At 40.8% G+C, this 13,350-nt stretch overlaps 1 protein-coding gene across 5 annotated transcripts in view; it reads left to right on the top strand.

The window, feature by feature from the left end:
- The window catches only part of APBB1IP (amyloid beta precursor protein binding family B member 1 interacting protein), a 165,694-nt gene extending 158,421 nt beyond the window's left edge, over positions 1 to 7,273 (top strand). For all 5 annotated transcript variants that reach the window (XM_023735014.1, XM_023735011.1, XM_023735013.1 and 2 more), the window contains one exon: positions 6,437 to 7,273. In XM_023735014.1, coding sequence (XP_023590782.1) covers positions 6,437 to 6,952 — 516 coding nt within the window. In that variant the 3' untranslated portion in view covers positions 6,953 to 7,273. The remainder of the gene's footprint in view (positions 1 to 6,436) is intronic.
- Positions 7,274 to 13,350: the final 6,077 nt, after the last annotated feature.

The following is a 13,350-nucleotide window of genomic DNA, read 5'->3' as shown; positions in this document are numbered from 1 at the left end:
GTTAATTACTAGAGCTAACATGGGTTCACTAAGGATAAATTTTGCCAAGTTGAATTCATTTCCTTGTGTAATAGGGTTATGTCTTAGTTATCTAGTGCTGCTATAACAGAAATACCACAAGTGTGTGACTTTCATAAACAGAAATTTATTCTCTTAGAATTTAAGAGGCTAGAAGTCCAAATTCAGGGCACAAGCTCTAGGGGAAGACTTTCTGTCTCAGCTCCGGGCAAAGGTCTTTGTCATCAGTCTTCCCCTGGTCTAGGAGCCTCTCAGCGCAGGGACCCCAGGTCCAAAGGACACACTCTGTTCCTGGCATTTCTTTCTTTGGTGGTATGATTCCCTCTCCTCTCTGCCTAATTCTCTTTTATATCTCAAAAGAGATTGACTCAAGATGCAACCTAATCCTGCAGATTGAGTCCTGCATCATTAACATAACTGCCTCTAATCCTGCCTCATTAACATCATAGAGGTTAGGATTTACAACACATAGGAAAATCACATCAGATGACAAAATTGTGGACATCCACACAATACTGGGAATCATGCCTAGCCTAGCTGACACACATTTTTGGAGGACACAATTCAATCCCTAACAGGTTACAAAGTTGATAAATCTGATCATGTTACTCTCTTGCTTAAAGGTTTATCATTACCCTTCGCTTACAGGATAAAGCCCAAATTTCTTAACCTGGCATTAGAGACCCTTCACACACTACCTCATCTCTTGCCACTTGCTGCCCTGAACCTGGCACTCCACCCAAACTAGACCATTTGCTGTTCCTGAACCACTCCAAAGACGTTTACTTCTCTGTGGTTTGCTCTTACTGTTTCTCCACACTGGCCTATCTTCCAGTCTCCACCGCCCACTTACTTAACAAAAATCCTACATCTTTTTCAAGGCCCACATCAAATGTCATTTCTTTTGTGAAGCTCTCCTTTCTCTTTTTTCCCCATGAAGAATTAATCATCCCTTTCTTTAGACTCTCAATATTCTTCGTTTATACTTAGGAGTCCCTGTGTGATGCAAACGGTTAACATGCTTGGCTGCTAACCAAAAGGTTGGAGGTTTGAATCCAGCCAGAGGTGCATCGGAAGAAAGGCCCGGTAATCTACTTCTGAAAGATCAGCCATTGAAATGCTATGCAGCACAGTTTTATTCTGACACACATGGTCGCCATGAGTCAGAATCAACTCAACAGCAAGTAGGGTTTTGTTGTTGTTGTTGTTGTTTTTCTCTAGAGTCTCAATTAAAAAAACAAAAAAAATTGCCATCTAGTCAATGCCGACTCTTAGCGACCCTATAGGACAGAGTAGAATGGCTCCATAGAGTTTCCAAGTAGCGGCTGGTGGATTAGCAGCAGAACTCTTAACCACTATGCCACCAGGGCTCCACAGAGTATCAGTATACTTATTAATACTTCTAATACATAATATGTTGTTGTTGTTCGGTGCCATAGAGTTGATTTCAACTCATAGCGACCCCATGTGACAGAGTAGAACTGCCCCACAGGGTTTTCTTGGCCATAATCCTTACGGGAGCAGATCACCAGCTCTTTCTCCCATGGAGCCACTGGGTGGGTTCAAACTACCAACCTTTCAGTTAGCAGCCAAGTGCTTACCTATTGTGCCATCAGGGCTCCTTAATATATAATATAATGCATATTATACAATCCATTATATATTAACTCAAATATACATATATACCGGCAGTACAAATTAGAGATAATGGATATTTAATTATAGATACATTGATTTGTAGTTAGTGTAGTTAGGGTCTGTCTCCCTGCTAGACTGTGAACTCTTTAGGACTAGAATAATATCTTGGTCATTTTTTGTATCTTCAGCATCTAACACAAAACCTAGCAGATAGGAGGTCAACAGTACACGTTTATTAATTCAAACGGGAGGAAATGCCAAATACAATGTATCATCATATATTTATATAGTATTTAATAAATCTTCAAGGTTGTCATTATAAATAATGTTGTAAAATGTAGACCATGTGAAGCTTTTTGAACACAGCCAAACTGGAAAAAGGTCTCTAATGCTACCAAGTTTATCCTAGTCAACATTTTTATTAGTGAATTGGATTAAAACATACAAAGAATGTTTATCAAATGTGCAAGGAGGCCCACTAATATCATAGGTAAGAGAAGCAAGATTTTTTAAATGAACCAAATAGGCTGGAATGTTAGCCTCAACCTAAGAAGGAAAAATTTAAATAAAATCCAGTATTTAAATTTCAAAAATAAGCTGCACATGTTGAGTGTGGTAGAGATTTAATTTAGCAACAATTAATGTGCAGAAGAGTTGGAAGCTTCAGCTAATCAAAAGCTTTACAAGCAAACAGTGACGCATGAAAAGATGTTCAAAGCCATTAGTCATTAGGGAAATGCAGATCAAAACCACAATGAGATACCACTTCACACCCACTAGAATGGCTAGAAGTTTAAAAAAAAAAGAGGAAAATAACAAGTGTTGGTGAGGGTGTGGAGAAATTGAAACCCTCATCCATTGTGGCAGTAATGTAAAATGGTGCAGCTGCTGTGGAAAACACTTTGACGGTTCCTTAGCAAGTTGAACAAATTATCATATGACCCAATGATGCCACTCCTAGGTATGTGTCCAGAATAACTGAAAACAGGTATTCATACTGAAACTTGCACACAGATGTTCGTAGCAGCACTACTCACAATAGCCAAAAGGTGGAAACAACCCAAATGTCCATCAACTGATGAATGGATAAACAAAATGTGGTATGTCCATATAATAGAATATTATTCAGCCATAAAAATTAATGAAACACTGATACATGCTACAAGATGGATGAACCTTGAAAGCATTATCCTAAGTAAAAGAAGCTGGACACAGAAGGCCACATATTGTATCATTCTGTTTAGAGGAAATATCCAGAATAGGCAAATCCATAGAAACAGAAAGCTGATTAGTGGTTGCCAGGGTTGGGGGAGGGTGGACGGGGAGTGACTGCTTCATGTATACTGGTTTTCCTTTTGGGGTATTCTGAACTAGATAGTAGCGATGGTTGCATGAAATTGTCAGTATACTAAGTACCATTACACTTTACACTTTAAAATGATTACAATGGTGAATTTTATGTTTCGTGTGTTTTACCACAATTTTTTTAAAAAGCAGTGAGAAGAAAGAAAAAAAAAACCCAGCCAAACTGGTATAACATCCTTCATGGCCTTTTTTAAAAGTAGACTAATGAGGACTGATTTATATCTATCTAATAATTGTAAACTAGTTGCTAATCACAGTTATAACATCAAAGTTCCATTTAATATTTCCCATGTGTGATTCAAAACAGCCTTAAATAATTCTGACAATAGCATACCATCCAGCTATTGCAGTTAGTATGTTTAGCTTCATTCTCCTCTGCATTTTGTCTGTTAGCCAGTGGTAGAAACAGTTCTATCTCGGTATTTATTGAACTTCTTATAATTTTTTAAAACTATCGTAGACCGTTAAAAGTTGTGTTTCTCTAATGTTCTTGTTGTCTTCTCCTGTCTGACAGCCTCATCATGCAGTGTGCTTTCAGCTGTTATTATTTTAATGATTTCTATAATGACAATTGAAGAGAAACATTTTAAAATGCTGGAAGCAATAAAAGAATCCCAGAATAGACATCACTAAACTATGTATGAACACAAATTCCCCAGCTGCCTGTTCTGAAATTTAAAAAAAATACATCACCAGATAATTAGATTATCACACTAAGTAAATAAACTAAATAAAATAGAAACTCAATCATAAGGTACTTTGTTGGATAAAAAAAATCTTCTAAATTTAATCTTCAATGGTAAGAGATCATTAAGCAAACAAAGAAATCAAAGGAAGCCTGATAAAATGTAAATTGAATGATAATTATCACTAAAACAGAGGGATTCAATTTAGCTGCCTAAAATTCTTGGGGAAGTTGCATTATATAAATCTAAATTATTATTATCTATGCAGCCAATCCATGGGAGAAAGACCTGGCAATCTGCTACCATAAAGAGTACAGCCAAGAAAACCCTATGGGGCAGTTCTACTATGTCTCATAGGTCGCTGTGAGTCGAAAATCAACTCAACGGCACCTAACAACAACTCCCCACTCACTGCTTAGTTACAAAGATGTGCCACCAGGGTCCTAATAAGCACATGCAAGAGATAAACATTCTCCTTGGTATGAGTTGAGCTGGTTGTGAAGCTCAGTTGTCAGCTTCACAGGTATAGGATGATTCCAAGTGGTCTTTAAAGTTACTCCATGTAGGTGCTAATCCCATGTCTTCTGTAAATGATGTTGTTGGTAGTTGCCGTGGAATCAATTCCGACTCATGGTGACCCCATGTGTGCAGAGTAGAGCTACTCCATAGGGTTTTCAAGGCTGTGGCCTTTCAGAAGCAGATCACCAAGCCTTTCTTCTGAGCTGCTTCTGGATGGGTTCTAACCACCAACATTGCAGCTAGTAGTCAAGCACTTAATCATTTGTGCCACCCAGGGGTATGCCTCTGTTAACCTTTAGCCAAGGTTCATGTCCTGGTTTCTACCAATAGCACATGCATTAAGACATGACTTTTCAGAACTAACTCACATATTTATCTCACTTGTTCTCACCACAACCTTGAGACAGATAATAACAGGTATCGTGATGCTCATTTTATACTTAATTAACCAGCCCACTTTCATACAGTTAAGAAAAGGCAAGTCCAAGACCAAGTCTCCTGATTCCTGGTCTACCCCACTGCCTTTCCTGAAGCTGTTATGCCAGAAGGAGTGAAACTTATAATTAGTTCCTCTCTAGAGGTCCAGGAGCCCTGGTGGTGCAGTGGTTAAGAGCTCAGCTGCTGACCAAAAGGTCAGCAGTTCGAATCCACCAGCCATTCCTTGGAAATCCTATGGAGCAGTTCTACTCTGTCCTGTAGGGTTGCTATGAGTCGGAATTGACTCAAAGGCAACTGGTTTTGGTCTAGAGGTCCAAGTCCTGGACCTTTCTTCTCAGAAAGCTAATACAAGGAGAGACTTTGTATTTCCCAGCAAGGGTTGAGAATACAAATGCTTTGCCAGGAAAGATATCCTTTGTGCTCAGGTTTGCCCAAAGGTTGCCTGTAGCCCAGAAAGAATTCTTTCAGTTAACTTCCCTTCTTCCATCTTCTTTGTCCTAATGAAGTAGGACATTTAAACCAGGAGGTTTTGTGAACAAGATTTAGGAAGTCCTTTAACCACCTCTGGTCCCTGGGTGGTGCATACAATTAAAGGTTGGAGATTTGACTCCACGCAGAGGCAGTCTACTTCCAAAAAATCAGCCATTGAAAACCCTATGGAGCACAGTTCTACTGTGACACACATGGGGTCACCATGAGTTGAAGTCGACTTGATGGCAACTGTTTTGGTTTAACCACCTCTGCCATTGAGGGTATGGCACAAGAACAAAATAATTTTACAGATACCTACACCTGACAACTTATCTACACAGCCAGCTCAGCCCATACCAAGAAGAATTTCTATCTCTGCATATGCTAAAGACCCTGGTGGCTTATCTCTGGAACTAAGGAGTGAGTGGGAAGTCCAGGAAAGCCATTTTGCTTCCATTTTGAGTTGCCTTAGCCTGAACCATAAACCAAAAAAGCAAACCCATTGCTGTTGAGTCCATTCCAACTCATGGCAACCCCATGTGTTACAGAGTAGAACTTATTCGTAGGGTTTTCTTGGCTGTAATCTTTACAGAAGCAGATCACCAGGCCTTTCTTCTGAGTTGCCACTGGGTGGGTCCCAACTGCCAACTTTCAGATCAGTAGAGAAGTGCAAATCGTTTGCTGCCACCCAAGGACCATAGGCTGAACCATAGCTAGTAGGAAAAGACTGAGGTCACCACAGCTGGCAAAGATCTATACCACTAATGCCCTTTTAGAGACAAATGGTAACTCCTGTATGAGGTGGATTCCAGGGAGATGCATGTCCAATCTAAAGATAAATACCTCATTGAGTAAGGCAGAGTCTTTCATCTACAGAAGACATGGGATTAGCACCCACATGTAGTAATGTTAAAGACCATGTGGAGTTATTCTCCTTATCCCAGAGGAAAGATGAGCTCATTAACACCCATATAGTCTAAAAGACTGTGATTGAGGCTCCTTCGTGGGCTGGCACTGCCTAAATCACCCAGATCACGATTCCACTCACAGCGACCCTATAGGACAGGGTAGATTCTCCCATGGGGTTTCCAAGGCTTTACAGAAGCAGACTGCCACATCTTTCTCCTGAAGAGCGGCTGGTGGATTAGTGGTTTCCAACCGACCCTTCGGTTAGTGGCCAAGCACTTAACCACTGGCCACCAGGGCTCCTTTTTTCACACGTCAGTGGAAATGTCATCTGATAGTGGCTGTTTTATCTTCTCTGTGGAAACAAGAACAATGCTGTTGTTGCTTTGTTTAAGAATAACGTGCCAGCCCTTGGTAACCAGGACCTCAAAGCGCCCAGAGCCTATCACCTTCCCAAGTCCAGCCAGCCGCCGCCTCCACCTATACGACGATCATCAGACACCAGCTGCAGTCCGGTGTTACCCTCCAAGCCCAAGAGTACCGCCGGAGTCTTCCCAGCCCCGCCAGACGATTTTCTGCCGCCCCCGCCGCCGCCGCCCCTGGAAGAGGTCGATCTCCCGCTCCCGCCTCCGCCTCCGCCCCCGGATTTTCACGAAGCACCCCCGGACTTTGTGCCTCCCCCACCGCTTGCGACTGCCGGGGTCATGGGGTCTTTACTGCCTCCTCCCCCGCCCCCACCCACCCTCGCCCCTGAATCCAGGCAGCTGCCCCACACTGTCGCCAGAAAGCTACCCGTTCCACCAAAGAGGCAAGAGAACCCGGGTCCACCCAGCGGGGGAGAAAGTGGGGAGCAAGATTTTATGTCAGATCTCATGAAAGCTTTGCAAAAGAAACGAGGCAACATGTCTTAAGGGAAATATTTGTGTGTGATAGGTATAATCATTTCTAACCTCAGGTGCATTTTTGCTACTTTCTTTTTGTAACATCTTGTTCATTTCAGGTAAACTGTTGAAGTGTTCAGACTAGACATGATGTAAAACTTTTCAGTATTGCCGAAGTACATTCATAATCATTAACCTAACACAGAATTTATGTCTACCTAAATGTACATATCTTTTCTATGTATTTTCACTTAAATGCCATTTCTCTTCCCTTCCAAGTAAACTAAAATGTTTTGTGTTCATTTATTTTATTATGTTCAGGAGCATCAAGTTAATAAAAAGTTAAATGTTTTTCCTGAAAGTGGTATTTCTAGAAACATGGCATAAATTTAGTGAGCTATCAATACTAAAATTTTATAATATACTTTATTTTTTAAAATACTTTTCAAAATCACAGTGCCTTCTAAAGTCTTCTTGACCTTAGGTATATTTTCCATCTCCCCCTCGGTGACCTTCAGAATTTTCAGAAAAATCAGAAGAGGAAAAAGAAGAAAACAGGAGAGGTCACATTCAGTTTCTTTGAGACTCAGCCCTTGATTGATTGGGATCCTGGACATTTATGCTGTTTTTGTGAGGTTTTTTAAATGGTTGAATACCATAATAATTGAAAAAATAATTTAGATAATTTTCGGATTCCTAGAATGCTACAAACATCTTACAGTAGGGATAGGAAAAGGCAATCATATATATTCTTCAATTTGGAATGCTTTTCCCTCAGAGATAAATTTAATGCCCAATTTTAATAACCAATTTATTCTGGGTACCCATTATCCTTCTTTTTCTAATTGGCTTCTGATAGGCCTTTAATTTTGTTCTTAGTTTTATTTCCACGGTTCTGTTTTATATTTTCTTTATTGTGAAATGCTTCAAAATATTAAGGTAGGTAGAAAGTAAATAAATAAATAATGCATTATTTTTAAAATTAAGGAAGATGATTAATCTCATGTTTTGATGTTTGGAAAAAATAAGCTCTAAACTGACAAACAGTTTCAGTTACATTTAAAACAAAAATACAAATTCAGTTTTAGAACCCAAATATTTAGTACCTAAAACTGGGAAGGTGCTCTTAAATTTTTCTTGAGAATGTGCTTGAAATAGGATTGAAGGTAAGTTTGACATTACATCTTTCCTCATGTACAGTAAGTAACTCTGTCCTGTGTGTCTTTGCTTTATGATATTCCATTGACTCCAGACCCAGTGAAAACACAGCTTTTCTAAGCTTGACTAAAGCCAGTTATTGTCGAGTCATTTCCAACTCATAGCGACCCCATGTGTCAAGTAGAGCTGTGTTCCATAGGGTTTCCAATGGCTGATTTTTTGGAAGAAGATTACCAGGCCTTTCTTCCAAGGCACCTCTGGGTGGACTTGAACGTCCAACCTTTCAATTAGCAGCTGAGTGTTACCTGTTTGTACCACCCAGGGACTCTTGAGCCTGGCTGAAAAAAAAATTGCCATTGAGTTGACTGTGACTCATGGCAACGCCATGTGTTAGGGTAGAACTGAGTTCCATAGAATTTTCTTGGCTATAGTCTTTATGGAAGCATATCACCAGGCCTTTCTTCCTTGGAGCCAATGAGTGAATTCGAACCATCAACCTTTCTGTTGGTAGCCAAGTGCAAACCATTTGCACCATCCAGGGACCTCTAACCCTGACTAAAACCTGGTAATCATACAGACTTCTGGGACAATATAGAAAAGACGTTAATGGCATAACGTTGAGGAGAGGTAAAAAAAAGAATGTATGTGGCCACAGAGACTTGTCTAGGTTGCTCTTAACTTGCAATAGGTTAATGAACCAATCACTTGAGGCTCAGGACAAAAGATCCTTAATAAGGATTGTTATCTGGATCTTACTTATCTTGATCAAAATTACTGCCTGGTTTGCTGATCAGGAAACTTTGAAAGTGCTCCATGATCACATCTACAGAAGGGAGCAAAAGTGCCGTCTCCATCTTACGGTCACAGAATCTTTAAGATGAAGGGACCTTGGAAATGACTAACGCACTATATTAATTAGGATTCTGACTTTATGTAACAAAACCAACTGGAGCAAGCTCAAACAAAAAGCAGGGATTCATTACACAATTCAGAGGCAGCATCTTAGTAACCTAAGGTTAAACATGCTCCTGGACTCTCCGGCTGAGTCTAAAACTGGTGCCTGGAAACTCAAGAGTTCGTCGCTGATTTCTCATCTCTGCTCCTCTTCATACATTTGTTTCATTGTCGTTCTCTTTACAAATATTGTCACTCTGTATTGTCACTTTACTTTTCAGTTTCTATGAAGACAGTCACTCCACAACTCCCAAATTTCTATCCCGTATCTAGAGGCCAGGAAAGCTTTCAAAAAGAAAATCTCATTGGCCAGGGTGAGTAAAGTCTCATCACTCTTCAAATCATCTGTAGCCAGTACATGATAAAGAAAGTGCACCCACCATTGAGGAGCCCTAGTGGTGCAGTGGTTAAGCGCTCAGCTGCTCCATGGGAGAAAGATGTGGCAGTCTGCTTCCTTAAAGATTACAGCCTTGGAAACCCTAAGAGGCAGTTCTGTCCTACAGGGTTGCTATGAATGGAATCAACTCGATGGCAACGGGTTTGCTTTGGTTTTTGGAAGGACCCGTTGGAGTTCCTGGGTGATGCAAATGGTTAATATGCTCGGCTGAATGAAATGAAAGGTTGAAGTTTCAAGTCCACCCATAGGTTCCTTGGAATAAAGTTCTGGCAATCTACTTCTGAAAACTCAGCCACTGAAAACCCTATGGAGCAAAGTTCTACTCTGACACACATGGGTCGCCATGAGTCAGAGTCAGTGGCAACTTTGTTTTTTTAGGGACCCATCACTGTGGATCAAGGGGGATCAGAGAGTAGGACCTAAGACACTGGGGAGGAAGGAGGGCAGATTGTGGTTGTTATGGGTGTCACAAAATCCCCAGAAAGTACCACTTCAACCATATTCCCAACTTTACAGCAGAGGAAACAGACCTGAAAATTTGATAAACCCAGGTCACACGGAGCTGAATTGAATCATGGGTCACCTAGCTTCTATTCATACTGTACCTTTCCTTTATAGAGGAAAAACAATAAAAATTCAAACTGACTAAACTATGTGTGTGTTTTAACATTTGAAGATATGCATATTAGGAAAGCTACTGAAGAATAAATTGATTTCATGGTCGAAATACTTGGTACCGGATGCAGGGCCAAGATGGTGGAGTACTCAGATGCTTCCGGTGGTCCCTCTTAGAACAAAGACCTGAAAAAACAAGTGAATCAATTATATATGACAATCTAGGAGCCTTGAACACCAAAGGCAAAGATGAGGAATCGGACTGAGTGGCAGGGGGACAGAGAGATTGTTCGGAAGCAGCGAGGAGTTATCAGACCTGACCCAGTGGGAGCCGGAGCCCTTCAGCCCAGACCAGCTCAGGGTGCGCGATGAGGCAGGCAAGCACCAGCACTCAGGAGGCGTTTTCCACATCGGGAGAGACCCAGCAGCAGAGAGTCTACTTGGCCATCCAGAACCAGTGAGAAGCAGCCTTCGATCAGCAAAAGATAAGTACTTGCATCTGGCCTACTGCGTGGATCAAAAACACCCCCCTTAGGGAAAAACCTCTCTCCCATTTACCTCCCTGCTCCCTGCTCTGCACTGGGTCCAGGACAGCTTCAGCAATTGCCAAGTCCCCTGGGCTGGAAGTAGCACCTGTCTTGCACCCTCAGCCATTCTCTCGGCCTTGGAGAGGGAACAAATTAACAAAGGGTAAAAAATAATCTGCCGGCTCCCCTAAGCCAGGAATTCAGGGTAGGTACAGTTCCTTTGCCTAGGCACAGGCATAAGGGATCCATGGACTTTGAGTGCCTTTTCCCTGCATAGACTTGTGTGGGCCCTTTTCAACAGTGTAGGCCCTCATTGCTGCAGTACAACAGGTTATACCTGAGGTCTAACTTCAACTGTTTCATCTGTGAAGTGGTAGCTTCGTGATACTTGACACTGCTCTGCCCATTAAGCAGGGTCTTCACCTACCCACATCAGGGGCCTGAGTACTGGTGGCTCCACCCATGCCACCTAGCCACCTGAGATAGGGGCCCAGAAATAAGAGGTGCCACCCAATCCTTACAGCCAACAGCATTGGGTGCTCATAGTCCAGCTGCAAAACCCACCCACCTATGTGCTCTAGGGAACAGAGACATGCTTTCCTCCTGGACACTCAGGGGCAGCCATCAGGCCCTTGCTTTGCTCAGTGTGTGTTCCCCTGCTGCAGCTGGATGCCTGTGCCTACACCAATCACCCATGACTGTCTAGGACCGTAGGTGAGAGCCTGCACCACACACTTGGTGGCTAACTACCTGGACACCTGAGCTGAATCCATACGGGGGGAGTGGGTGGACTCCTGGGCTTACATAATGGCAGGTCTGGCCACCTGGTGGCAGGACATTGGCGCTTCAGGGGCACTGGTTATCAGGCTAGCTCACATGAGCAGCCTATTTGAGCATAACAAAACAAGATGCTAGGACAAGGTAAGCAAACATAAACATAATTTATTGATGGCTCAGAGACAACAGTCAGTATCAAATCACATAAAGAGGCAAGCTCTTTATGTGATTCAGGAAGCTCCCAAAATAAAGAATCTAGAAATTTTCCAGAGCAAGAAAATTTCTTGGAATTACTGGAGGCAGAATACAAAAGATTAATATACAGAACTCTTCAAGACATCAGGAAGGAAATCAGGCAAAACACAGTCCTCACAATAGAGGAACTTAAAAAGATTAGAGAAGAGCATAATGACAAATTTAACAGGCTGCAAGACTCCACAGAGAGATAGCAATTAGAAATCCAAAGATTAACAATAAAATGTCAGAATTAGACAACTCAACAGAAAGTCATAGGAGCAGAATTGAGGCAATGGAAGTCAGAATTAGTGAGATTGAAGATAAAGCACTTGACACCAACCTATTTGAGGAAAAGCACATAAAAGGATTTTAAAAAATGAAGAAACCCTAAGAATTATGTGGGGCTCTATCAAGAAGAATAACTTACGAGTGATTGGAGTACCAGAATGGGGGGGGGGGGTGCGGGTAACAGAAAATAGAGAGAAGTGTTGAAGATTTGTTGGCAGAAAACTTCCCTGATATTGTGAAAGATGAGAAGCTATCTATCCAAGATGCTCATCAAACTCACATAAGGAGATCCCAAAAGAAAGTCACCAAGACATAATCAAACTTGCAAAAACCAAAGATAAAGAGAGAATTTTAAGAGCGGCTAGGGATAAATGAAAAGTCATCTACAAAGGCAAGTCAATAAGACTAAGCTCAGACTACTAAGCACAAACCATGCAGGCAACAAGGCAATGGGATTACATATATAAAGCCTTGAAGGAAAAAATCTGCCAGCCAAGAATTATATATCCAGCAAAACTATCTCTCAAATATGGCATAATTAGGGCATTTCCAGATAAACAGAAGCTTAGGGAATTTGCAAAAACCAAACCAGAATTACAAGAAATACTAAAGGGAGTCTTCCGGTTAGGAAATCAATAGTCAAATAACAACCCAAGACTAGATCACAGGACAGGGCAACTAGATATCAACCCAGATAGGGAAGTCATAAAAATAAATCAAAGCTAAAACACTGAAAATAGGGAAACAGAGATGTCAACATGTAAAAGATGACAACATTAAAACAAAACTGAGGGACTAAAAAATGTACACATAGATTTTTCAGATGGAGAGGAAGTCAAGGCAATATAAAGAAATAAAAGACTGGTATAAACTTAGAAAAACAAGGGTAAATATTAAGGTAACCACAAAAGAAACTAACAATTGTACATATCAAAATAAAAAACAAGAAAATACAAATACAAAATACAGCAAATACAAAATCAACAACAATGAAAATACATAAAGAAAAATGACTCGCACAGAAAATTAAGTGGAAAAAAGAAACTGTCAACCACACACAAAAAAAGACATGAAAATGACAGCACTAAACTCATACGTATCAATAATCATGCTGAATGTAAATGGACTAAATGCACCAGTAAAAAGACAGAGAGTAGCAGATTGGATTAAAAAGCATGACCGGTCTATATGTTGCCTACAAGAGACACACTTTAGACTTAAAGACACAAACAAACTAAAACTAAAAGGATGGAAAAAAATGTATCAAGCAAACAATACTCAAAAAAGAGCAGGAGTAGCAATATTAATCTCTGACAAAATAGACTTTAAAATCCACCACAAAGGATAAGGAAGGACACTATATAATGATTAAAGGGTCAATACACCAGGAGGACATAACTATAATAAATATTTACGCACCCAATAACAGGGCTCCAAAACACATTAAAAAAAAACTCTAACAGCACTGAAAAGAG

The sequence above is a fragment of the Trichechus manatus genome, unplaced genomic scaffold (genome assembly GCF_000243295.1).
Source record: "Trichechus manatus latirostris isolate Lorelei unplaced genomic scaffold, TriManLat1.0 scaffold00075, whole genome shotgun sequence".
Taxonomy (NCBI): Eukaryota; Metazoa; Chordata; class Mammalia; order Sirenia; family Trichechidae; genus Trichechus; species Trichechus manatus.
This window is presented reverse-complemented; position numbering and strand designations above follow the sequence as displayed.